This window comes from Ranitomeya imitator, chromosome 8 (assembly GCF_032444005.1).
Source record: "Ranitomeya imitator isolate aRanImi1 chromosome 8, aRanImi1.pri, whole genome shotgun sequence".
In the NCBI taxonomy this organism is placed as follows: Eukaryota; Metazoa; Chordata; class Amphibia; order Anura; family Dendrobatidae; genus Ranitomeya; species Ranitomeya imitator.
The window spans coordinates 142,731,812-142,757,802 of NC_091289.1; the positions used below are offsets into that span (position 1 = coordinate 142,731,812).

Below are 25,991 nucleotides of genomic sequence, written 5' to 3' on the forward strand. Positions count from 1 at the left end.
ATGAGGAGTTGAGATTTCATTCTGCACATGCACCGTTACCGGCGCCAGGAAGGTCGATCCGTGCATGTGCCGTCACCGACGACATTTTCCTCCGCATCAATCTGCGCAAGCGCAGCCCTCAGCTAGGACAGCACCAGCAAGAAAGTGAAATGATGAAGAAAAATATACAAGCGGCAACAGAGGGGGTCGTGGCAGAGCCGAAGACCCTACCCCATTCCCGCCCCAATGCATGAAGAGATTAACAAACCAAAACTTTTAATGATGATTTAACAAAAACAGGCTTCTGATTTCTTCACTGAAGGTAACTATTAAATCAGTATACCAGCGTCATTATGGCCATATCTTTAGATTAACATGCTGATGACAGGTTCTCTTTAAGAACGGTTTCACACATCAGGATTTTTTTCCCACACATGGGAAGAACCGTCTATGTGCGATGAGTTGTGCTTTGTTTTTTTCACTCCACCAGCTCCATTTTTGTTCCTAGTTCATTTTCACCATTCGATTTTTTTTTTTTTTTTTTTTTTTTTTTTTTTTTTTTTTTTTTTTCTTTCTTCACATATGAAGAAAAAATATTCTTAGCTTTTCCTACCCGTAAAATAGGGACAGCACAGGGATGACGTTTATGTGCTCTTTGATTTTATTTCCTTCACTGGGCAATTGATTTGTATATGAAAGTTTAATCCACAACATGGGTCAAAGTTGGGCGTCTTGGATTTTTTTTAAGGAGGGAGGAGTTTTCGACCAATAAAAAAAAAAAAGTGAAAAGGCACATTCATAGTAATTAATGTGTGATCCATCTGTAAAAATAAAATGGCACATGTACCAAAAACCTGATGGTGTGGAAGACCCTCAGGCTTGGTTTTCTAGCTATTGTGTGTAGCTGAAACCATGTTCTGAGTAAGTGACGCTCTTGCTTCTAAAACCCGTCAGCTACATGGTTTTGGCCACATGTCGTAGTGTGGAAACCTAGCCTAAGCATCTTTTGTTAATAAAACAACCTGAGACTGTCTTAATCCAATTAATCGTAAGTGCAATTGCAAAAAACCATATACGTATACCCTGATTATTCCGAGTGGACAGCCTTTTCCATCCCAACCTGTAAGTACATATTTGTAACCGCTCCTGGTAGTCTGCTGCTCCAGTTCTCTATGCATATGCAATAATTACAGCGCTATTATGACTAACCCATGGGAAAATAATCTCAAATTAAGAATGCAAACATGGGTTCTCTCTAGATTCTGCATTCTGCCAGTATCTCATAATGCCACTAACCATGCAAAGCATTATTTGTTTCCCATTATGTGAGTAAATGGTACTTAACTGCAAGAAAGATCATTTCCCAGTGGCTGAAGCACAGATAATTGGGAGACAGTGCATGAGAGGTAGTTCCTCTTAGATCTTTCTACGTCTGCAAAGCTTACCCCTCCCTTTAATGTACCCCATGCCAACTGGCAGTCTTCCCACCTTGCCCTTTTCACGCGTAATCCTCCACATCCCATCTCTACTCACATTTTGGAAAGCCTGACATCATAGGCCACCATGGTAAAATTGTCCCAGCCATAAATTTTTTTCTCAGTTGGGTTGTAATCTACCATGCTAGCATAGCCGTATTGATTCTGAAATGGGATGCTCAATTGCTTCTGGACACCAGTGTGAGTATCGAAAGCAAAACTGACAGTGGTGGTTGGAGAGGAATAGCTTGCGATGGTGTACAGCGTGCCACACACCATGAATGCATTGGCCATTGACTGCTTTCGAATTGTCGTGTTCCAGCTCTGTTTCACTTCCAAGGTTTTGGGCTCTAACTGAGATATAACTATAGAGCCTTTAGCATTCTCTGTGCTATAGATTGCCCACAAACCCACCTCATCAAGCGCCAGATCAATATCTGTATAGCCTCCCCAAGAATATGGGTATTTACCATGATATCCGGCGTCAGCAAGTTCCTTCTGGATTGCGACTGTTTCTGTCTTGAAGTCATATTTTACAATTATTTTCGATTTTTTGCGTATATAATATAGTGAACCCTTGTATACCACAGCCCCGTTACTCTCCATGGAGCGAGGCACAACATATACCTTGGTAGGATAACCTTTTACTAATTGGTCAAGATTCTCATACTCAAAAACCTGCCGTATATCTGCCCCAACAGTATTTATTCTCCAAATGGTGTCCAACGTAAAAGGAGATACTGGTTCTGGGTCTTTCATCCAAACTCCATATTTACCAGCAATATTATCTGCCTTTCGGTAAGTAGTAGGTTCTCCGACCCATGTAAGTTCACCACATCCTAGAAAAGAGATAGAAGTTAATTTATTTTCAAATCTAAGTTGTTGTTCTTTTATCTTTGTCTTTTGGCTTGAAAAGGCTAAAATGGTGCCATGCCATATTTATCATATTTAGAATTTTTAAAATGATCCAATAAAGAGAACATATCTTGGAAATCAACTTTCTTTTGTTATTTTCAAATCTTGTAATAAAAAATAATCTTGCATTTCCTATTAGTTCCAAATTCTCAATCGGCTTCTAGTTATGAGATTTGCAGAGAACCAATTTTGATGAGCCGTCCTCAATTATGATGGCTGCCAGACTGACCTGTTGCCTAGGCATAATAAACATAACTACTTCATAGCGTCTGCCAACAGAAATTAAACCTAATTCCTCATGTGTGCAGTAGCATTAATCAGCGAAGGCCAAAATTGTAATGGTCTTCTTGGAAAATGCTTAATGGAACATTTAATGTAATGTTGGTGTAATGCAATATTAGGGAGGTGCAATTATGTGTCCAAGCATGTTTCACAAATATTAAGTACGAAAAAAAAAAATATTTGTACCAGGTATCCCCATGGTCTCTGAGCCTTGGCCCGTTGAATGACTTTCTGGAAACATTCTAGACGCAGGAAGTGCTGTAAGCTCTGATTTCAATTCTTGGTACCCCACCCCATCCGCGCCCCAGGGAGACACTAAAATATTAAAAAACATACCATTAGAAGTCTGTAAAAAACATTTAAAATTGAAAATTTTATGTAAAAACTGTATGATACATCTTATGTGACGACTTTAGGTTTATTTGAGAAAATTTAGTTATCACTTTATGTATTTATACCCCTTTAAACTATAGACTTTTTTAAATTTTAGGTCTGTGCCTGGGCTAAGAGTTCCAGACATAATATGTACAAAAATACCATCTTGTGTGAAACTGTCCTTGTGCAAAATTTTCAGATTTTCCACACTGAATTTGAGGATGACCCATGTAAATATGGCAATGGCATGCTGTCATCTCAATTGACAATGTGTCAGTGCACATAGCCCTTGTGGCTACAGTCCATCGAATACGCTCATGAGATATATGACTGACAGTCAGTGCCAATTCTCACTTCCTCTCACTCAAGCAAAAATTGAAATACAAACAAAATCATTATTAAAAAAATCAAGATAAAAATATATTCTAAAAAGTAGAGTTGGTGCCATTCGATTGGCAGGACCAAGTCCATTGGCCATGGCAGGAATCTGTGGCCACCAGATGGGAGTCCTTACAACCACCTGTTACCTGATTGGCATGTACGGCTCTTCTTTTTATTAGCTGGTCTGGCGCCATGTGATCATTTTGGTGTGATGCACATGTGACGTTGCACCAGGCTGAGAAATCAAGAGACGAGCCACAGATGCCCATCAGATAAGAGGCAGTTCTGAGGGCAGGAGCCTCAGATTGCTGCTGTGGCCAAGGGACTGGGTGCTGTAAATCAATTCCTACCAACTCTACTAAAACATACCTCAAACTTGAATTATATATCCCTATGAGCTGTACTGTCTGATGTTTCATGTCCAACCCTCACTTATTATCACAGTAACTGTAATTTCCATTAATCAGCCATTATATACTATTTCCTTACCCCAACCCACTCACGGTTTATTGCCATAGAAATCATCCAATATTTGCGATTCCCCCATTATTATAGTGATAAATAACTCAGCTCTGCTTATCACATACTATTACAGACAGTAGTCAACCCTCCACCCATCTCACACAGCTGGAATTAGCGGCGATGCATCCACAGGCTCCTCTCGGGCGGCAGCTATGGGCATACGCTAGTTACACAGACAAGGCAGGTTGCACCCAGAATGAAATGTCTCGTGGGCACTTGTATCTACTAGACTGTGATGCAGTAGTGCCAGCACCTGGCGGCAAGGATTCTAGCTCCCCGGTTATTTTTTTTCTGGGTTGCAGGTTTTTGGTTTCATACAGACAGGAGGCTTCTCACCCCTCATTATATACTCACAGCATGTCTCTTAAAACATATAACTCTGCCCTTCCCCTCTTTAAAAAGCCGCCTTCTCCACCCTCCTCACCTCACTATCTAACAATCCAAAACTACACTTTTCACTCCCTCCTCAGTCCTAAGGTACAGACCACAATCACCAACCTTAGCATTGATGACAATCTGGCCACGTATTTCAAAGAAAAAAATGTACCATTTCTGACAGGAAATTGTCTCCCAGTCCCCTAATATCATGGTTCCTCTTCTCTCCTGAACTTCATCAAGCTCACTTTCAGTCTTTGAATTAGTGACAGAAGACATTACCAGGCTCCTCACATCTTCTCGCCCAACTACCAGCACTAGTGACCCTTTTTCCTCACACCTCCCCAAGACCCTCTTTCTGGCTGTCACCACCCACTAAACTAAAATATTTAACCTCTCTCTTTCATCCAATATTTTTCACTCCTGATAATGGCTGGACCATACACTACAAACACTTTTTTACCTTTAGTGCCTTCCTTGTTTTGATTAAAAGCTTGTGCGCAAGGCCCTCACTCCTCTTGTATTTGTTAAACTACTGTGGCATGTAAAAGTGTGGGCACCCCTGTTATTGTGAACAGTTAAGTAAGTTAAATATTAAATGATCTCTAAAGGCTTAAAGTTAGGTAACAAATACTGTATATATATATTTTCATCTTTTACATTTTAAAAATTGCAAAATGGACTGATGTAAAAGTTTGGGCACCCTGTATGGTAAGCATCTAACAGCACCTCCTTTTCAAAGTATCACAGCTTGTAAACGATTTTTGTAGTGAGACAAGTCTTTTTAATTCTTATTTGATCCATTCTTCCTTGGAAAATTCTTCCAGTTCTGTGAGATTCCTGGCACGTCTGGCATGCTTTGCTATTTTGAATTCTAGCCACAGATTTTCAATGATGATCAAACCAGGGGACTGTGAGGGCCATTGTAAAATCTTCTGCTTTTGCCTTTTGAGGCTGTCTATTGTGGATTTTGACGTGTGTTTAGGATTATTATCCATTTGCAGAAACCATGCTGTTTTCAACTTCAGCTTTTTTACAGATGGTGTCATGTCTATTTTCAGAGTGCTAGGCATCTGCTTAAATGAACCCATGGCTGCTGTTTTTTTGCACAAGATCACCTTGGTCAAAGTTATCTGAGCACACAAATCTTCAAGGGTGCCCAAACTTTTGCGTTGGCCCATTTACTTTTTGTAATTTTTAAAATGTAAAAGATTAAAATATATGTATTTTTGCCTAAAATACAAAGGAAATGTGTCATATTTAATCTTAGACCTTTTAGAGATCATTTCATCCTCAACTTTAACTATTAATAATATCAGTAATTTTGACCAGGGATGCCCCAACATTTACATGTCACTCACTGTATGTGTTACTCTTTAATGTCTGATGTTGTCTGTACATGTCCTCTCAGAATTATAAAGTACGGCGGAATATATTATCATTATTCTCACTCCTTCCTTATATACAAACTCCAAGTTTCTGACCAGTGGAGAACCGCCAATGGCAGGAAGCCACGTGGCTTCTATGGGGCCCATGAGCTAGAGGGTCTGGTTCCAGCTTTGGCACAGGGCCCCTCCATCCGTCACCGAAGGTTCAACTTCTATAGGTATCCTGGATGCCGATACAGTTGTGAGGAGTGATGAAAAAGGGAGCTTCAGCTGATGTTCCCTCCTCCATTCTCCCTCAGCATCTGATGTCTCAGCGCAGTGGGCACAATGACGTCACTACATGGTGCCGGCTCCGCTGAGATGTGCGAGCTTTTCAGAGACTGGAAAAGTGAGGGAACAAGGAGAAGAGGTGAGTATTAAGAACTTATTTATTTTTTTAAATCAGTGAGTACATTAACGTGGCCATAATACTATATAGAAGACTATGGGGAGTGCATTTTACTATATGGAGGACTATGGGGAGTGCATTATACTGTATGGAATATGGAGAGTCTATTATACTGTATGGAGGACTACAGGGAGTGCATTATACTGTATGGACTATGAGGAGTACACTATACTGTATGGTGGACTATAAGGAGTGCATTATACTGTATGGACTACGAGGAGTGCATTGTACTATATGGAGGACTATGGGGAGTGCATTATGCTGTATGAATGACTATCGGGATTGCATTATACAGTATGGAAGACTATGGGGAGTGCATTATACTGTATGGATTATGAGGAGTGTATTATATTGTATGGAGGACTATGGGGGCTGCATTATACTATTTGGAGGCTGCATTATACTATATAGAGGACTATTGGGGTCATTACACTGTATGGAGGACTGTGGGGAGTGCATTACACTATATAGAAGATTATGGAGCATGCATTATACTATATGGAGGACTATGGGGTGCAGTATACTAAATGGAGAACTATTGGGTGCAGTATACTAAATGGAGGACTATGAGGTGCAGTATAATATATGGAGAATTTTAGGATGTAGTATGTGGTCCATTATACTAAATGGAGAGCTATGTGGGGGGCATTATAATATTTGGAGGGCTATGTGTAGGCCATTATGATATTTAGAGGGCTATGTGGGGGCCATTATACTGTATGCAAGCAGTTATACAGTGTGTCGGTCTGTGTGGGATTCATCATACTGTGTGGGATACATCATACTGTGTTTGTAGAGCACATTTGTTTGCATCATACTTTATGGGTGCAAAGAAAGGGAAATTTAGGGCTTCAGTGGGAGGAAATTACGGCTGCAAAGTTGTGAGATATGCTCTTCTGTGACCCAGCCGAATATTAATTATTTTTTTGTTGGAGTGGGCCCAAATAGAATTTCTACTATGGGGCCCCATGATTTCTAGGTACACCCCTGCTTCTGACTCCTCCATTTATATACGGACAGCAGGTTTTTCACCCCCTCCTTACATACAGATAGCAGGTTTTTGTCCCCTCCTTATATACAGACAGCAGACTTTTCACGCCCTCTTTATATACCAACTGCGAGCTTCTCACATCTGTTTTTCATCATTGGTAATGAGATTACAAATAATTCAGTTTTCTTACACAAATTGCAAATTAGAAGGTGGCATTATCTACCCCACATCTACTCTCCACATCTTTGGGGGATGTGAATAGCTCTGCCCCTGTCCACCAGCCTCTGCAGCCTCCTCCTGTGATTGGCTCTCTATGGAGAAGATTCTGCTTTTCATGTTTCATGCTCATCCACTCAGCAGCGACCTCTACACTAACAGCTCTCACAATTGGCTCCCATGTGCTATACTTTGATTGGCTGATGCTTTTACTCTCTTTCTGCTTCGCTGTGATTGGTGAATCATCGGACCGCCTTAGAGGTTCCTAGTTTGCACCGCACATGTTGCTAGCAGGTCCGGCAATGGCAGGGAGTCGGGGAGTTTTACAATCATTATGTGTGACTCAAGCGGTGTCCGCCGGCACACAACATGGTGGCTGCTGCAGCACCAACACGCACCGCATATTTACATACAGTTTAGTGCAGACTCAGTGTCCACTTTGCTTTATTGATGGTAAACAACATCTAGATTTACTTACATTCAGAGGGTCCACCTTTGCCTTGTGCTGAGGATGTCCTGCCAGATCCTCCATGATTATCAGTGACATATGGTGCTGGAAAATGGAACAATTGCAAAGAATTAGCACAATGGCTGAATAACATAATGACATGGTCTATTGGTATTGAGAAAGCTCGGAAGTTGTTCTACGCCCGATCGCTCCATCTTCTGGGATCCCATTCTCTAGCATTATTTGAGCTGAGAAGAGGAACTTGGGCATACTTGCTTGAGAGGACAACTGTGGTAATTCATGTATAGAATAAAGGCCACCAGAGAAATGAACAGAATGTTTTTGGTGAGCTTACTCCTATATTTTCAGGTCTATAAAGAAAAATTTTGGCATGCTCCATTTTATGCCATACAAAGATGGGGGATATTCTCTTTTGGAGCTTCAAGGAACCGTGCACATGGACCTTAAGGGCTCAATCAGACATACATTTTTCACGCAAGAGTTCTATCCCTGTTTTTCACGGACAAAGCTGATACCTATTACAGCCGATGCAGCCATTCACGTGTCCGATTTGTTTTGGTGTGGACCAAGTGTTTAGCACAAAATCACGGAAACATGTCTGATATTGACCCGAGTATTGGCTAAAAGTCGTCAAGTTCATGGGTGAGTATAGAAATCGGACAGCAACCGTATCCTATGCCTGTGCTGTCCGATTGTCACGTAGTGCCAGATAGCAAAAGGTAGAGAAACTTTTTTTTTTTTTGGACCCAAGAAAAACATAAAACTCAGATGAGACTGTGATAACACTGTATTGAAAGTCTCATAAAACACTGATCAAAGTCAGTGATGAAACTGAGACTGTTTTCCTCGTACGTGAAAACAAGGGACATATGAATGATCCCTAATGAAGTAGTTGCATCACAAGTCTATAATCATCCATCCAGCTAAACTTTAAGGCCATGTTACTGTAAGTCGTCATCTAGAAAATATATTACATAACCAAAGAAAACAAAACCAACAGAAATTGACGATGTTTTATTACACAAAAAAGCTGTTACATTCTTGATTGGATATTTGGCATAAAAACGATATATCAGGGGGGCGTGGCCTGGATCTCAAACAGAGAGGACGCAGCTCGCTGTAGCTCCTGCTAAAAGCCCGTAAAAGACCTCATTTATTGCCCCTACAGACGGGATAAAAGACTTTCCCAGCGTCCCTACACTGCTGGGGTCGCACCGAGACGGCTGAGGGGCATAAAGAAGAACCAGGTGGCTGTTCGGGAGCGGAGGGTGTCCGGGAGGATATGGCGCCATTACCTGGTCGGCGCCATCTTGCTGTGTAGCCCCCTGGTCGTTCCTCGCCGGCGCCGCCGGCTCTCTCCGCGCCGGAACCAAGCAAGAAGATCCACCGGGAGAAATCCACACCGCAGCAACAGAAAGAGCCCCGTGCGGAGCAGGAAGCCCCGCCGGACCTTCTTCACTCCGGAGCTGCCGGGACCCAGAGAGGTCAGACGCAACAGTAAGCGTCCCCTCCTCCACAGCACCCCGGCGCGGGAGTAAAGAGCCTCCCTGCCTGCGCTGAGACCTGGCGCGGCGGGACGTCTGACCAGAGGGGACACCTGCGGCGAGGGGTAAAGATCCCAAAAGGCGACCTAAACCTTCTGGCCATCTGGTGATATCTAGCTGGCTGGGCGCTGAGCCGCGGCGCCTGGGCGAGAGGGGGCGCCTACACCTCCGGGGTCGCCGCCAGAGGTGACAAGAAGTCGAGGAGGACGCTGTGACCGCAGGAGGGATTCCCGGCAAGAGCTCCTGCCGCCGCGCGGGTCCCGCGATTGCTTGGAACGAAGTCCCTTCCTTCTGTGCTGCGGCCGACACGGAGAGTCGGCAGGCACCCACTCCGGAGCCTTACGGGAGAGGTCGCTGGGTCCGGGCGCGCGGGGCCGCTGACGCCGGGTGGCCGTAGACGGAGGCGGAGATCCCGGAGGTGGGCCGCTCTGCTGCGGAGCCCGGCGCGGCCTGCTGGCGCTCGGTCGCTGCGCCGAGACACGGTCCTACAGCGACCGCTCCGGACCTCTAAGACTGGAGCACTGATTCTGACCCTGCAGAGACAAGGACCTCAACCGGAGACGCTGCTTTTTACCGCCGGCGCTGCGGACCAGACCTAGACAGCCCCAGCGTTATTCCTACACAGGAGGGCGCAAGGTAAGCCCGACTACGGGAACTCCTACCGGGCACCAACGCTGCTCACACAGCCACTGTATTAGTGTTTTACCCCGTCGAGGGGGAGGGCTGGATCGGGATATAATCACACAGGTGGGATAAGAGACCTCTGAAGCACCCACTATTGTGTTTACTGCCTTGACTGTTTTCCCGCCACTGGGAGGTGGTTGCCATCTTGGGGACAGTTCCCCTCATGAAGAAGCACCCACGTGACTCAGCACATTTGTAACCTCTGGCGCGTCTATTTGCTGGTGTGCTCTTCCTCTCCTTTTTTGCTGCAGAAGTGGTGCAGTTTGCCTGTCATTGTATTACATCAGACTTTATTTTATTAATATAGGAAAATAATCTACCAACATTCTACCTAACAAAACCAAGGCATACAAATTTAGATCTCTGGCGACACCTAGTGCTGGATCCGATATTAGCAGCAAAAGGTCCTTCCCCTTCTCGTCAGAAACACTGTACATGCTCCTCTCAACACTTAAAATATAAACTCACACACCTCGGAGGGGGCTTGCTGATGGGGGGCCATGGCTAATGTGGTGATGGCTGCACCCCCATGTTCCCCTAAACATTTATCTGGGATATAATTGATAGCAGCAGACATCTATGGGCAAAAACAAAAAGATCTCTGGAAATCCCACAAGCCTACATAAGGAACCTCTTCCGGAGGATATGAAACGGTTTTTAAATCAGCCGCCCCAAATAAGGAACACGAGATCAACAATGTCGCAAGCCTCACATAAAAACAACTCTTCTTCGGGAGAGTCACAGGCTCCACATGTTTCTCCCAAAAAATTAGCAGATATCAACAAGGGAGACAAAGACTTGCCTGAAGACATGAATATAGCTGATCTAAGCAAATATATTAAAGCTCTACCAACAAAAATGGACCTGGAAGGCTTTGCATGCAGGCTTGAGAACTCGTACAAAAAGGAGATACATAACCTACAGAAGGAGTTTACATCACAGATAGAGGATGTGGAAAAGACGCAGGAGGATATCTCGCAGGAACTTCAGGCACATAGAGAAATTTTAATGGACCATACTATAAGACTGGAGGAAATGTCTTCTGGCCTCGAGGATCTGGAAAACCGTAACAGGCGTAACAATATTCGCATACGGGGCCTCCCAGAGTCCGTCAGTCCTCAGGACTTAGATCGCACAGTTCAGAAAATATTTCTAGACATTCTGGGTGATTGCGAGGACAGTACCATTGAATTTGATAGGATCCATAGATCTCTTGGTCCCAAACCCACCTCTGATTTACGCCCTAGAGATGTCATTTGTAGGGTGCATTACTTCAGAACCAAGGAGTCCATCATGATGGCCTCTAGGAAAAAGGGATCTCTCCAGTTTGAAGGCCAACCAATCTTACTCCTATCAGACTTATCCAGGCGTACCTTGTTTTTGCGCAAAGCCCTGAAACCCCTGTTAGCAGTTCTTAAGGAAAGAGACATCCCTTATAGATGGGGGTTCCCATTTCAACTAACAGCATTCAAAAATGGGAAAAGCGCATACTTCCGCCGAATTGGGGACCTGGCCAACTTCTTAGGAACATTTGAACTGCCGTTAATAGATCTCCCAGAATGGCCCTCAACCCCAACACTTCCGAACGCTCCTCCAAGGTGGCTCAAGGTCCCTCAGTCCAAGAAAAGGCTCTCCAATGAGGTCCCTTCTGATCCTCCATGAAGTCCTTTTTTCCCCTTTTTGTTTTCTACATTTTTCTTTTCACTTGTTTCAATAAGTTCCTGGTTATTATTGTGTTATGTCCAGATGCTCTGCTGCAGTTAAATAGGTCCTATGTTAGTATATTGTTTTTAGGCTGATCCTCCTGGCCGGGTAGGCGGACATACTGGCGGCCTGCCATGGGGGTCTGGCTCAAGTTCTGAACCTTTAAACTTATGGTGTCGCGAATGTTATTAATGTTTTACAATTCTCTGTCAATAAGCGAGACACCTCGACCTTATTAGATATGCCATTAGTATCACTATTATTCTGTTTTGCATGGATATCATATGCCTGTAGACTCTTGATCGTAGGACCTATCAAGTTCACGGGGAGGTGGGGGGGTCGGTGTTCTCCTCGGCTTCCTTCTTCCATTTGAGGTGCACGGTTCGGGGGCAGGAGGGGAGCTATCTCTTCCCCTTCTTGTTGCCCCAGCCATACTGATGCGAGACCAGACTCGGTGCGTCAATCTCAACGCACCTTTTCCTATGTTCTTCACATATTTCTGCCTTTTTCCTACCCTGTCTTTCTTCCCTCTTTCCCTTTGTTTTTCCCTTACCACACTTGGCTGTCCCGTGTCCTGGCGGGTGGGGCGCACGATGTCACGAGAAGCCGTCAAAATTTTAGATTATGGATAAAATAAAACTCTGCTCCTTTAACGTAAAGGGGCTAAATATTCCAGAGAAAAGGAGGCGGGTCCTGTTCGATAGTCATAAACAACGGGTCTCTGTGTTATTGCTCCAGGAGACTCACTTCAAAACTGGAGTGGTGCCACATTGTGTCACGAAAAATTATCCCAAATGGTATCACAGCTCTAACCCATATTGCAAATCAAAAGGTGTTTCAATAGCCTTCCACAAATCCTTCATGCCTGAAATCCTAGATTCTTTAATCGACAAAAATGGCAGATATATCTTCCTACTCATCTCATGGGCAACGTATAAACTTGTAATAGCCAATGTTTATTTTCCAAATCAAGGGCAACAGACTTTTGGAGCTGACTGCAAAAGGCGTCTTGTGGAGTTTGCTGGCTCCTCTCCTGTGATACTTGGAGGCGACTTTAACATCCCAATGAACCCTGCGGTGGATGTCTCTTCAGGTAAGTCCTCCTATTCTTCATCTTCTATCAACAAAATTAGATCCCAACTACGCAGCTTGAGACTAGTAGATGCCTGGAGAGTTCTGAATCCTACAGTCAGGGATTATAGCTTCTTCTCGAAAATCCATAACACATATAGCAGAATAGACTACTTCTTTGTTTCACATAAGTTACTGGACCTACAGATAGAGGCGGACGTGGGGTCGATACTGTGGTCGGACCATGCACCTATTTACTTATCACTTTCACTTCATTCCGCCTTGAGATTTGGATTCTCCTGGCGGTTGAATGAAAATCTGCTCCTGGATCCATTATGTAAATCCGAGATTGAACAAACAATCGCGAATTTCGTGGCCGACCATGGTGGGGACACCACGTCTCCCACTGTGAGATGGGAGGCTTTGAAATGTGTAATGAGAGGTGTTCTCATTTCCCATGGCGCCCGGCTGAAAAAAGAGAGAGCGGCGGAAATAATTACCCTAACAGATCAAATCCATCAATTAGAAAATCAGCATAAACGAGATCTCGACGCCAGTACATTTGCTCGGCTTACTTCAGTTAGGCAGAAATTATTGACTATCATAGATCAAAAATCCAAGTGTCTTAGGGAGAGACTCAGAAGCCGCTTTTACCAATTCGGCAACAAAAGTGGTAAACTTTTAGCCAGAGCCCTTAACAAACACAACCCTAATACCTACATCCCCTTTATCAAAAACAAAGAAGGGAATAAAGTGTTCAATACTAAAGACATCCTTTCCAACTTTAGTAGATATTACGAATCTCTGTACAATATAGCAGGACACTATAAAGACGCGCCTCCACAATTTCTCCATAATAAAATTAAATCATACTTACAGGAACACAAATTGCCTATATTGCCTGAAGACGACTTAGCCGATCTCGAAAGGGAATTCTCTATGGAAGAGGTATCCGAAACCATTAGAGCCCTAAAACAAGGGAAAAGCCCGGGCCCTGATGGGTTCTCAGCGGGCTTCTATAAATCATTCAATGCACCACTATGCCCATTGTTTCTGGAGGCCTGTAATTTTGTCTCTTCGGGAGGTTCTTTCCCTGCACAATCACTCGCCGCCCACATCACAGTGCTTCCCAAACCTGGTAAAGATCTTTCTACATGTAATAATTATCGGCCGATTTCTTTGATAAACGTTGATATTAAAATATATGCTAAAATGTTAGCAAATAGATTATGCCCCCTCTTACCTAAACTAATAAATCAAGACCAGGTAGGATTCGTCCCAGGGCGAGAGGCGAGAGACAACACAATCAGAACTATTTCTCTACTCGACAGAGCGGGCAGGGAGGGGGATCCCCTGTGTATCATGTCAATTGACGCTGAAAAAGCTTTTGACCGGGTTCATTGGGAATTCATCTTCCAAACCCTGGAGGAAATTGGCTTAAAAGAAAATATGATGCGCAGGATTTCTGCTCTATATACCTCTCCTAGTGCCCAGGTCAAGGTCAACGGCGCACTTTCAAATGTGTTTCCGGTCAGAAATGGTACAAGGCAGGGGTGCCTGTTGTGAATTCTGTGGCTGAGTTCACTTCTGTGGTCACAAGTGGTATTGCAGTCTCTGGGCTTCCTCCCTCAGGTGTTTTGGTGAGCTCGTTGGCTGCCTTGCTATTTAGCTCCACCTGAGTCTGTCTTCCTTGCTCCTTGTCAATGTTCCAGTGTTGGATCTGAGCTACTGCATCTTTCCTTGGGCCTGCTGCTCTGCTAGATAAGTGCTTCTAGTTTGTTTTCTGTTTTTTCTGTCCAGCTTGCTATTAACTTTTGCTGGAAGCTCTGAGAAGCAAAGGGGTGCACCGCCGTGCTGTTAGTTCGGCACGGTGGGTCTTTTTGCCCCTTTGCGTGGTTTTCGTTTTAGGGTTTTTTGTAGACTGCATAGTTCTCTTTGCTATCCTCGCTCTGTCTAGAATATCGGGCCTCACTTTGCTGAATCTATTTCATTCCTACGTTTGTCTTTTCATCTTGCTAACAGTCATTATATGTGGGGGGCTGCCTATTCCTTTGGGGTATTTCTCTGAGGTAAGTCAGGCTTGTATTTCTATCTTCAGGCTAGTCAGCTCCTCAGGCAGTGTCGAGTTGCATAGGTAGTGATAGGCGCAATCCACTGCTGCTTATAGTTGTGTGAGGATAGATCAGGTACTGCAGTCTACAGAGATTCCACGTCTCAGAGCTCGTCCTATTGTTTTTGGTTATTGCCAGATCTCTGTATGTGCGCTGATTACTGCACACTGTGTTGCCTGATTGCCAGCCATAACAGTACAAGGAGCCCGCACCAATGATTCCCAATAGAGGGAAAAAAGAAATCCTGACATCATTTTTTTTTTCTTAGCTCTGTCTTCAGTCTTTTTTTTCCCCTAGACATTAGAGTGCTTCAGGACACAGCTGTGGACATGGATATTCAGGCTCTGTGCTCCTCAATGGATAATCTCGTTGTAAATGTACAAAAGATTCAAGATACTATTGATCAGAAATCGATGTTAGAACCAAGAATTCCGATTCCTGATTTGTTTTTGGGTGACAGAACTAAGTTCCTGAGCTTCAGAAATAATTGTAAGCTATTTTTGGCCTTGAAACCTCATTCTTCTGGTAATCCTATTCAACAGGTTTTGATTATTATTTCTTTTTTGCGCGGCGACCCACAGGACTGGGCGTTTTCTCTTGCACCAGGAGATTCTGCATTGAGTAATGTTGATGCATTTTTCCAGGCGCTGGGATTGCTTTACGATGAGCCTAATTCAGTGGATCAGGCTGAGAAAAATCTGCTGGCTTTATGCCAGGGTCAGGATGATGTAGAAGTATATTGTCAGAAATTTAGGAAATGGTCAGTACTCACTCTGTGGAATGAATCTGCACTAGCGGCTTTGTTCAGAAAGGGTCTCTCTGAAGCTCTTAAGGATGTCATGGTGGGATTTCCTATGCCTGCTGGTTTGAATGAGTCCATGTCCTTGGCCATTCAGATCGGTCGTCGCTTGCGCGAGCGTAAATCTGTGCACCATCTGGCGGTATTGTCTGAGAGTAAACCTGAGCCTATGCAGTGCGACAGGACTATGACTAAAGTAGAACGGCAAGAACACAGACGTCTGAACAGGCTGTGTTTCTATTGTGGTGATTCTACTCATGCTATTTCTAATTGTCCTAAACGCACTAGGCGGTTTGATAGCTCTGCCGTTATTGGTACTGTACAGTCCAAATTCCTTTTGTCCATTACCTTAATGTGCTCTTTGTCATCGTATTCTCTCATGGCGTTTGTGGATTCAGGCGCTGCCCTGAATCTGATGGATTTGGATTATGCTAAACGTTGTGGATTTTTCTTGGAGCCTTTGCGGTGTCCTATTCCGTTGAGAGGAATTGATGCTACACCTTTGGCCAAGAATAAGCCTCAGTACTGGGCCCAGCTGACCATGTGCATGGCTCCTGCACATCAGGAAGTTATTCGCTTTCTGGTACTGCATAATTTGCATGATGTGGTCGTGTTGGGGTTGCCATGGCTACAAACCCATAATCCAGTATTGGACTGGAACTCTATGTCGGTAACCAGCTGGGGTTGTCAGGGAGTACATGGTGATGTTCCATTTTTGTCTATTTCGTCATCCATTCCTTCTGACATCCCAGAGTTCTTGTCGGACTTTCAGGATGTATTTGAAGAGTCCAAGTCTGATGCCCTACCTCCGCATAGGAATTGTGATTGTGCTATCGATTTAATTCCTGGTAGTAAATTCCCTAAGGGTCGTTTATTTAATTTGTCCGTACCTGAACACACCGCTATGCGCAGTTATGTGAAGGAATCCCTGGAGAAGGGACATATTCGCCCATCGTCGTCACCATTGGGAGCAGGGTTCTTTTTTGTAGCCAAGAAGGATGGTTCGCTAAGACCGTGTATTGATTACCGCCTTCTTAATAAGATCACTGTTAAGTTTCAGTATCCCTTGCCATTGATTTCTGACTTGTTTGCTCGGATTAAGGGGGCTAGTTGGTTTACTAAGATAGATCTTCGTGGTGCGTATAATCTGGTGAGAATCAGGCAGGGAGATGAATGGAAAACGGCATTTAATATGCCCGAGGGTCATTTTGAGTATCTGGTGATGCCGTTCGGACTTGCCAATGCTCCATCTGTTTTTCAGTCTTTTATGCATGACATTTTCCGTGAGTATCTGGATAAATTCTTGATTGTTTACTTGGATGACATTTTGATCTTCTCAGATGATTGGGAGTCTCATGTGAAGCAAGTCAGAATGGTTTTCCAGGTACTGCGTGCTAATTCCTTGTTCGTGAAGGGATCAAAGTGTCTCTTCGGTGTGCAGAAAGTTTCATTTTTGGGGTTCATCTTTTCCCCTTCTACTATCGAGATGGATCCGGTTAAGGTTCAGGCCATCCAGGATTGGACTCAGCCGACATCTCTAAAAAGTCTGCAGAAAATCCTGGGCTTTGCTAATTTTTATCGTCGCTTCATCTGTAATTTTTCTAGCATTGCCAGACCATTGACCGATTTGACCAAAAAGGGTGCTGATTTGGTTAATTGGTCTTCTGCTGCCGTGGAAGCTTTTCAGGAGTTGAAGCGTCATTTTTGCTGTGCCCCTGTGTTGTGTCAACCTGATGTTTCTCTTCCGTTCCAGGTCGAGGTTGATGCTTCTGAGATTGGTGCAGGGGCGGTTTTGTCACAGAGAGGTTCTGGTTGCTCAGTGTTCAAACCATGTGCTTTCTTTTCCAGGAAATTTTCTGCTGCTGAGCGTAATTATGATGTGGGCAACCGAGAATTGCTGGCCATGAAGTGGGCATTCGAGGAGTGGCGTCATTGGCTTGAGGGTGCTAAGCATCGCGTGGTGGTATTGACTGATCATAAGAACCTTACTTATCTTGAGTCTGCCAAGCGCTTGAATCCTAGACAGGCCCGTTGGTCGTTATTTTTTGCTCGTTTTGATTTTGTGATTTCATACCTTCCGGGCTCTAAAAATGTGAAGGCGGATGCTTTGTCTAGGAGTTTTGTGCCCGACTCTCCGGGGTTATCTGAGCCGGCGAGTATCCTCAAGGAAGGAGTCATTGTGTCTGCCATCTCCCCTGATTTGCGGAGAGTGTTGCAGAAATTTCAGGCTAATAAACCTGATCGTTGTCCGGCCGAGAAACTGTTCGTCCCTGATAGGTGGACTAGTAAAGTTATCTCTGAACTTCATTGTTCGGTGCTGGCCGGTCATCCAGGAATCTTTGGTACCAGGGAGTTGGTTGCTAGATCATTCTGGTGGCCATCTCTGTCACGGGATGTGCGTGCTTTTGTGCAGTCCTGTGGAATTTGTGCTAGGGCTAAGCCCTGCTGTTCACGTGCCAGTGGGTTGCTTTTGCCCTTGCCGGTCCCGAAGAGGCCTTGGACACATATTTCGATGGATTTCATTTCTGACCTTCCCGTTTCTCAAAAAATGTCGGTCATTTGGGTGGTCTGTGATCGCTTTTCTAAAATGGTCCATCTGGTGCCCTTGGTTAAATTGCCTTCCTCCTCTGATTTGGTGCCTTTGTTCTTCCAGCATGTGGTTCGTTTACATGGCATTCCAGAGAATATTGTTTCTGACAGAGGTTCCCAGTTTGTCTCGAGGTTCTGGCGAGCCTTTTGTGGTAGGATGGGCATTGACCTATCTTTCTCCTCGGCCTTCCATCCTCAGACTAATGGCCAGACCGAACGAACCAATCAGACCTTGGAAACATATCTGAGATGTTTTGTTTCCGCTGACCAGGATGATTGGGTGTCATTTTTGCCGTTGGCTGAGTTCGCCCTTAATAATCGGGCCAGCTCGGCTACCTTGGTCTCTCCATTTTTCTGCAATTCTGGGTTCCATCCTCGTTTCTCTTCAGGACAGGTTGAGTCTTCGGACTGTCCTGGTGTGGATTCTGTGGTGGACAGGTTGCAGCAGATTTGGACTCAGGTAGTGGACAATTTGACCTTGTCCCAGGAGAAGGCTCAGCTTTTCGCTAATCGCAGACGCCGTGTGGGACCCCGACTTCGTGTTGGGGATCTGGTTTGGTTATCTTCTCGTCATATTCCTATGAAGGTTTCCTCTCCTAAATTTAAACCTCGTTTTATTGGTCCGTATAGGATTTCTGAGATTCTCAATCCGGTGTCTTTTCGTCTGACCCTCCCAGACTCCTTTTCCATACATAATGTATTCCATAGGTCGTTGTTGAGGAGATACGTGGCACCTATGGTTCCATCTGTGGAGCCTCCTGCCCCTGTTTTGGTGGAGGGGGAATTGGAGTATATTGTGGAGAAGATTTTGGATTCTCGTGTCTCTAGACGGAAACTCCAGTATCTGGTCAAATGGAAGGGTTATGCTCAGGAAGATAATTCCTGGGTTTTTGCCTCTGATGTCCATGCCCCAGATCTTGTTCGTGCCTTTCATGTGGCTCATCCTGGTCGGCCTGGGGGTTCTGGTGAGGGTTCGGTGACCCCTCCTCAAGGGGGGGGTACTGTTGTGAATTCTGTGGCTGAGTTCACTTCTGTGGTCACAAGTGGTATTGCAGTCTCTGGGCTTCCTCCCTCAGGTGTTTTGGTGAGCTCGTTGGCTGCCTTGCTATTTAGCTCCACCTGAGTCTGTCTTCCTTGCTCCTTGTCAATGTTCCAGTGTTGGATCTGAGCTACTGCATCTTTCCTTGGGCCTGCTGCTCTGCTAGATAAGTGCTTCTAGTTTGTTTTCTGTTTTTTCTGTCCAGCTTGCTATTAACTTTTGCTGGAAGCTCTGAGAAGCAAAGGGGTGCACCGCCGTGCTGTTAGTTCGGCACGGTGGGTCTTTTTGCCCCTTTGCGTGGTTTTCGTTTTAGGGTTTTTTGTAGACTGCATAGTTCTCTTTGCTATCCTCGCTCTGTCTAGAATATCGGGCCTCACTTTGCTGAATCTATTTCATTCCTACGTTTGTCTTTTCATCTTGCTAACAGTCATTATATGTGGGGGGCTGCCTATTCCTTTGGGGTATTTCTCTGAGGTAAGTCAGGCTTGTATTTCTATCTTCAGGCTAGTCAGCTCCTCAGGCAGTGTCGAGTTGCATAGGTAGTGATAGGCGCAATCCACTGCTGCTTATAGTTGTGTGAGGATAGATCAGGTACTGCAGTCTACAGAGATTCCACGTCTCAGAGCTCGTCCTATTGTTTTTGGTTATTGCCAGATCTCTGTATGTGCGCTGATTACTGCACACTGTGTTGCCTGATTGCCAGCCATAACAGGTGCCCACTCTCTCCCCTCTTATATATACTAACAATGGAGCATTTGGCCGTGGCATTGAGAAATAACCCCTCAATCAAAGGGATAAAACTGCGCTCCGAAGAACACAAGATAGCACCTTTTGCAGACGATATTCTGCTATATATCACGTCTCCATCTACGAGCCTACCAAGCATTATCTTGGAACTGCACAAATTCGGCCTCCTAAGTAATTTCAAACTGAACTCCCACAAATCCGAAATCTTAAACATCTCATTACAACTCCCCTTGGTCGAACAACTAAAGACCACCTTTCCATTTAAATGGCGCTTTGACTCCATCACCTACTTAGGCGTTAAGATTACCAGCCAGACATCTAAATTGTTTGAGACCAATTTTACAACAGCCCTACAAAAGGTTAACCTAGATTTAGAAAAATGGCATAGGCTCCAGTTGTCTTGGCTAGGCAGGATCAACGCAATTAAAATGGACCTCTTACCACGCCTTTTATACCTTTTCCAAACAATACCTCTATACTTGCCAGCTTCCTTCTTTTCTCGCCTTAAACAAATAATCACTCGGTTCATATGGTCTCATAATCGGGCACGCATTTCCTACACGTTACTAAGCAGATCAAAGCTGACAGGTGGTCTGGGCCTCCCAGATCTTGCGGTCTATAGTTACGCCTCATTAGGAACATGTATACTGGACCTCTATTACAACATAAATAGTAAAAAATGGGTAAAGCTAGAAAATGATCTGAATGGCTGTGACTCTCAGGTTATTCTCTGGTCCGGGGGTAGATCGGGGCCAGGTGCCTGTCTACCCTTCCTTACACGAAACTTATCGCTTCTCATTAAAAATAAAAGCTCAGACCTTAAGATCACAACTCTCCCAGGACCTTTGATCCCAATCTACGACAACCCTGCCTTTCCTGCGGGGCTAAAAAGAGAGATGTATTTAAACAAGAGAAAAGATTCCAAACCCATTCTCCATGACTATCTAAATGAGACTAGGATGAAATCCCTCCAGGAATTATTTCCGGAGGAGGAAGCACCCTCTGCTGATTGGTTTTTCTATGAACAACTCAAAAGTTTTATTTACGCAATCTCTAAACAAACCAATATTGGCAGACCGCTAACTCCTTTTGAGACGCTTTGCACATCAACAAGCCCTCCAGATCATACTGTCTCGCTGCTATATAAAATCTTCCAGGGGGGAAGGGCTCCACTGCAGGGATCACCAGTATTCTTCTCGAAGTGGGAGGGTGACCTAGGAAGGCCATTACCGCCTGAGGATAGAGAAAAAATTATTCTCTTCACGCTTAGATCGTCATTATGCGCGGTATCACAGGAGAGGAGCTACAAGATCTTGACAAGATGGTATAGATGTCCTTCTATGGTACATACTGTGTTCCCCACTACTCCTGACACTTGTTGGAGATGCTTAAAGGAGACTGGCTCTTATATGCACATTTGGTGGGATTGCCCCCCCATAAAAGCCCTTTGGTTGGCTATATTCGAGCTCCATAACAAGATGTCTATTACTCAGATCCAACCCTCTCCATACATAGCATTACTATCCCTATGTGATTTGTCGATTTCTCGATATAAAAAGAGCATCCTCAGACACTTTCTTACTGCGGTTAGGAACTTGATTCCACGCGGCAAGTTTGTAGCGGAACTCAATGACATCTATAGGATGGAGCAGTTAATAAATCAATCTCTAGGCAATGTAGATAAAACCTATATCACATGGGCCCCCTGGATAGCTTTCAGGGAAACCCCTGACCTGGATCTCTGGATTTCTGAAACCTGATGTAGTGCATGACTCGCTCTCGTTTACCACTAGATCATCCATTAGTCCGCGTCCTGACCGATAGGATGGGATGATAGCCACACCTTTCCCCAACCTACCCCATTACCCTACCCAATCCTCTCCTCTTCTTTCTACCCCCCATTCTCTTCCTTATCCTAATCTCTTTGTTTGTCTTCCACCCCTCCTTTAGCTTGAATATGTATTATGATTATTGAATAATCACAATGAGAATTAATATAGGTTATCAATCACTTCAATTGTTCTTTATTGTCAACATATTATAATACCAATCAGTATTATTATTTTTCAGAATGTTAAGTGCAAGATACATGATGTTGTTGTAATGCATTTCTTGACTAACATGTAATTTTACCTGGTATCCTGCTGATATACTAGATTGTATCGTTTACTTTTATTCTTCTTGCTCCACTCAATAAACATGATTTAAACAAAAACGATATATCAGGCGTCAGTCAGATGGACGTCCTAATGCCATTACATTTTTATAACTAGAGTTTTCAATGAGCCGCTGACACTCTGCTCCTCGGGGACTTGGCCACTTATCACCAAAGACTATAAATTCTTTGCTGACACTAGATCTGGTTATCTCTTTAGGCATGTCCTGTGTCATGTTACCAGTCCTTGCAACCTAATGAATATGTTGTCACTTGAATAAGACTGAAGATCAGGTCATGATCTTTTCCACGTAACCTGAAGGGTTAATCAATGGGGTTTATTTACAGGACGGCATGGCTCAGACTAAAACCTGGTGAACGTCAAGTTCTCTGCGCTACTATGTGTCATCCACAAGAAGACAAGCACATGCAGCTGGACACAAAGCCAAGCAACACTGACTTTTGTGGTCATGACAGGCCCAATTTTTAATATGGCGGTTTGGACCCAGCCTAAGTGGTAAGCATTGCCAGTTTAAAAGGATATTATTAAGTTTAAAAGTTATCCTCTATCCAAAGGATAAGGGAAAGGGAAAACTTTCTGATCACTGGAGGTTGGAATGACGTTGCCCACATCAATCCTGAGAAATGGGACTCTGAAGAGCCCCGGCTGAAAGGAGGAGAGGTCGTTTATGTGCACTACAGCTCCATTCATTCTTAAAGGGTATCCGTCAGCAGGTTTTTGCTATGTAATCTGAAGACAGCATGGCGTAGGTGTTAAAACAAAGATTTTAGTAATGCCTCTCTAATCAAGTTCAGAGGTTTTGTTTGCTTACAATGATTGTTTTAGCACCAGTAGCTTATCATTTCTGTGCCTAGCTGGTTGTGTGATCCCTGGTCAGACACGCCCCCGGCTGTGATAAGCAGCTCACTGTCTATTAACTTTTGCACAGAGAGTCTGGTGTGGGTGTGGGCAGCTTCTCAGCCCTGCTTCATTGCTGAATCTGAAAGCTCTAATTGTTTCAGAAAGGCACAACCCAGTAAGTTAAGTGTTACTTCATTGGATTCAGCTACTCTTTGCCTACATCAGACTGCTCTCAGATGGGATAGCAAAAACCTGCTGACAGATTACCTTTAATGGGACCGCCAGGAGATTATTGAGTGCAACACTCGGCTAATCTTCGGTGCTCCTATTGGAATGCATGGAGAGGCAGTGCGCATGATTGACCCCTTCAGACCCGCATTTCTCAGGAGTGCTGGGAACCACGGCATTCAGACTCTCAGCAATTGGAAAATGATCCACTATACTTTGGATATGAGAATAACGTTCAGACTTGAAAACACCACTTTAAGCAGCGTTTCGCTGGATTGAAAAACTTTTTCTCCAAATCCGCTCCCCTATTGTGTGTAGGTATTGAATGGTAACAAGCTCGGTCACTTTCACATGAATTGGACTGAGCTGCAATACCAGACACAGCCTATGGACAGAAGTGATGCTGTTACTGGAGGAAAAAAAATCTAACTGTTATAGTCAGAAAATCTTTCATGTCAGTTAATAAATCATATTAGAATTGATAGCAATGTGGGAGACGGTAGGAAAGTCTTGTTTTACAAAGAATAGAGGATACAATGAAGAAGGAAAGATGCCATCTCTTCTTCATCCAACGCATATGTCAGTAGCTAAATATGATCCAGATGTCTACTGATTTGGCAGATGAAATACTAAATGTTAATAAGATAATTGCATTTTATAGTGCTCACTTGTGGTATCACAGATTATGTGTTGTTTGTTTGACCCCAGCACTTTTGAGTGTCCTGCTTTATTAAGTCAAAAATCCTATCCATATTATTACTCAGCACACTCAGTGTCCTTTCATTTCTCCCAAACAGCTCCAACATAATAAAATATTTGTTTATTAGGTTCTCATTAAAATTAACAAGCAGTAAAGTTATATTAGTCTAGAATAAATCACGGCTAGGGTAGGTGCACACAACCATTTATATCGGGCGAGTGCTATCACTCTTACCCATATTATTCTATGGAGCCATGCATATGTCTGAATTTTTCCTCAGACCGAGTTGTAGAGGAAAGAAAACCGATTTTGTCCGATTTTCACCCAAGTGTTGGCAATGCAAGTGTATGGGACCGTGGATAACATTGAACCCCAATCGGATGACATCCAAGTGTGGTCCAATTTAGCGTGGCCTGATTTCCACTGACTGACTGAATGGAAAAGGTGGAGACATTTTTTTCTCTCCATCTATGAGAAAAACTGATCCCATTCTGATCAAACTCTGATAATCAGACCATTTTCTCGGGCACAGAGGAAAACGGTCATGTGCGCCTACTCTAAGCCTAAGTTCACACAAGCATGTATACTACTGTTCATTTTACATACAGAAAAAGCGCATATTTTTTCATCTAATTTTTTTATACATCAGCAGCAATAGTTAAAATTTACAACATCAAATACAGTGTTCTATGTTAAAGAATTGAAATGTATCTGTAAAACTCGGGGACTATAGGGTTGATCCATGTGGGATTTACTTTTTTTTGCCCAACCATAGAATTGAATAAGTGAATCTCATCCAAAAATTGGAAGAGCCTAGCGCATGCTGTGATTTTTTCTGTTTTTGCAAGGACATTTTGAAAAAAAACAAACATCTGAACAGCCCAATTGAATAACATTGGTCAGAGCACTGTCAGTTACTTTTTTTATGGCGAAAATATGCTTTGTGTGAACTTAGCCTTATAGCAATTTCTGCATGACTAAGACTCACCTTGTCTTGGAGATATTGGCTGCTCTCTATTCCTAGATGTCTCAGCAACTTGAGGACACTGTCTCTGCTGCAACTTTTCGAGCCTCTCGGTCAACCTCTGTTTTTCCTCTGCCAAAGAAGACTTCTCCTTCAGGAGGTCTGAATAAGCCATCTCCAGACTTCCCCTCTGACTTTCCCATTCAATCTTTTCCAGCGTCAGCCTTTGCACTTCTATTTGAGCATCCGTAAAAGATTGGGGTGAAGAAGTTGATCGTCCAGTTCCTTCACCTCCCAATAACCGGTTCACCACCTTCTCCAACAAGCTCAGCCTAATTTTCAAAGCATCTGTATCTTGTTTGATGGCTGTGTTTTCACGTTGAAGTTCACCAATTGCTGTCATTGCTTCTCCAGGTTCTGCACAGGTGCCTTCCTTTGGACTGGGGACCGTGAACGTATAGGTGCATTGTCCTTGACGATCATTCACTCTTCGGAGTTGGGGACTTCCTTGGGCCAAACTAAACAGAAGTGATACCAGAATAGTAAGGATAAGATGCCCCATTGTGCAGCACTGTGTCCTGCTGATCTCCTCAGAAATGGTAAAAATAAGGCTCTAAAAAAGTTCAGACTCAGACAAATATCCCAATGAAGATCTGCTGCTCTAAACTAAGTTAAACTCTTGCAATCTGCTGTGTATTGGGAAGCTCACCTCAACCTCTCCTTTATACACTGAGGATGGATGACGGATGGTGTGGGGGCGTGACAAAAAAAGGGGGATAGATAAAATGACAGGAATCTTCCAGACTCCCGAGTCTGAACTCTGGAGTGACACCATGCCTGGAGCCAGCTCATATTGCAGCTTCTTGCTGTTTGGGAGTTTGCTGCCCTCAAGAAAGCTAAATCATCATGAAAACAGCCTGTTCTGAGGTTGTTGACAGAGCAAAGCAGGAGTTAAGTTACTAAAAGCCTGAGATATCA

At 43.9% G+C, this 25,991-nt stretch overlaps 1 protein-coding gene across 1 annotated transcript; it reads right to left on the bottom strand.

Moving 5' to 3' along the window:
* Positions 1-556: 556 nt before the first annotated feature.
* On the bottom strand, positions 557-25,710 carry MYOC (myocilin). Its single transcript, XM_069737485.1, has 4 exons — positions 25,038-25,710; positions 7,826-7,900; positions 2,838-2,966; positions 557-2,293 (listed from the first exon to the last, which is right to left on the bottom strand). Exons 1-4 carry the CDS (start codon positions 25,573-25,575, stop codon positions 1,509-1,511), a joined length of 1,527 nt encoding a protein of 508 aa, XP_069593586.1. The 5' UTR covers positions 25,576-25,710; the 3' UTR covers positions 557-1,508.
* Positions 25,711-25,991: the final 281 nt, after the last annotated feature.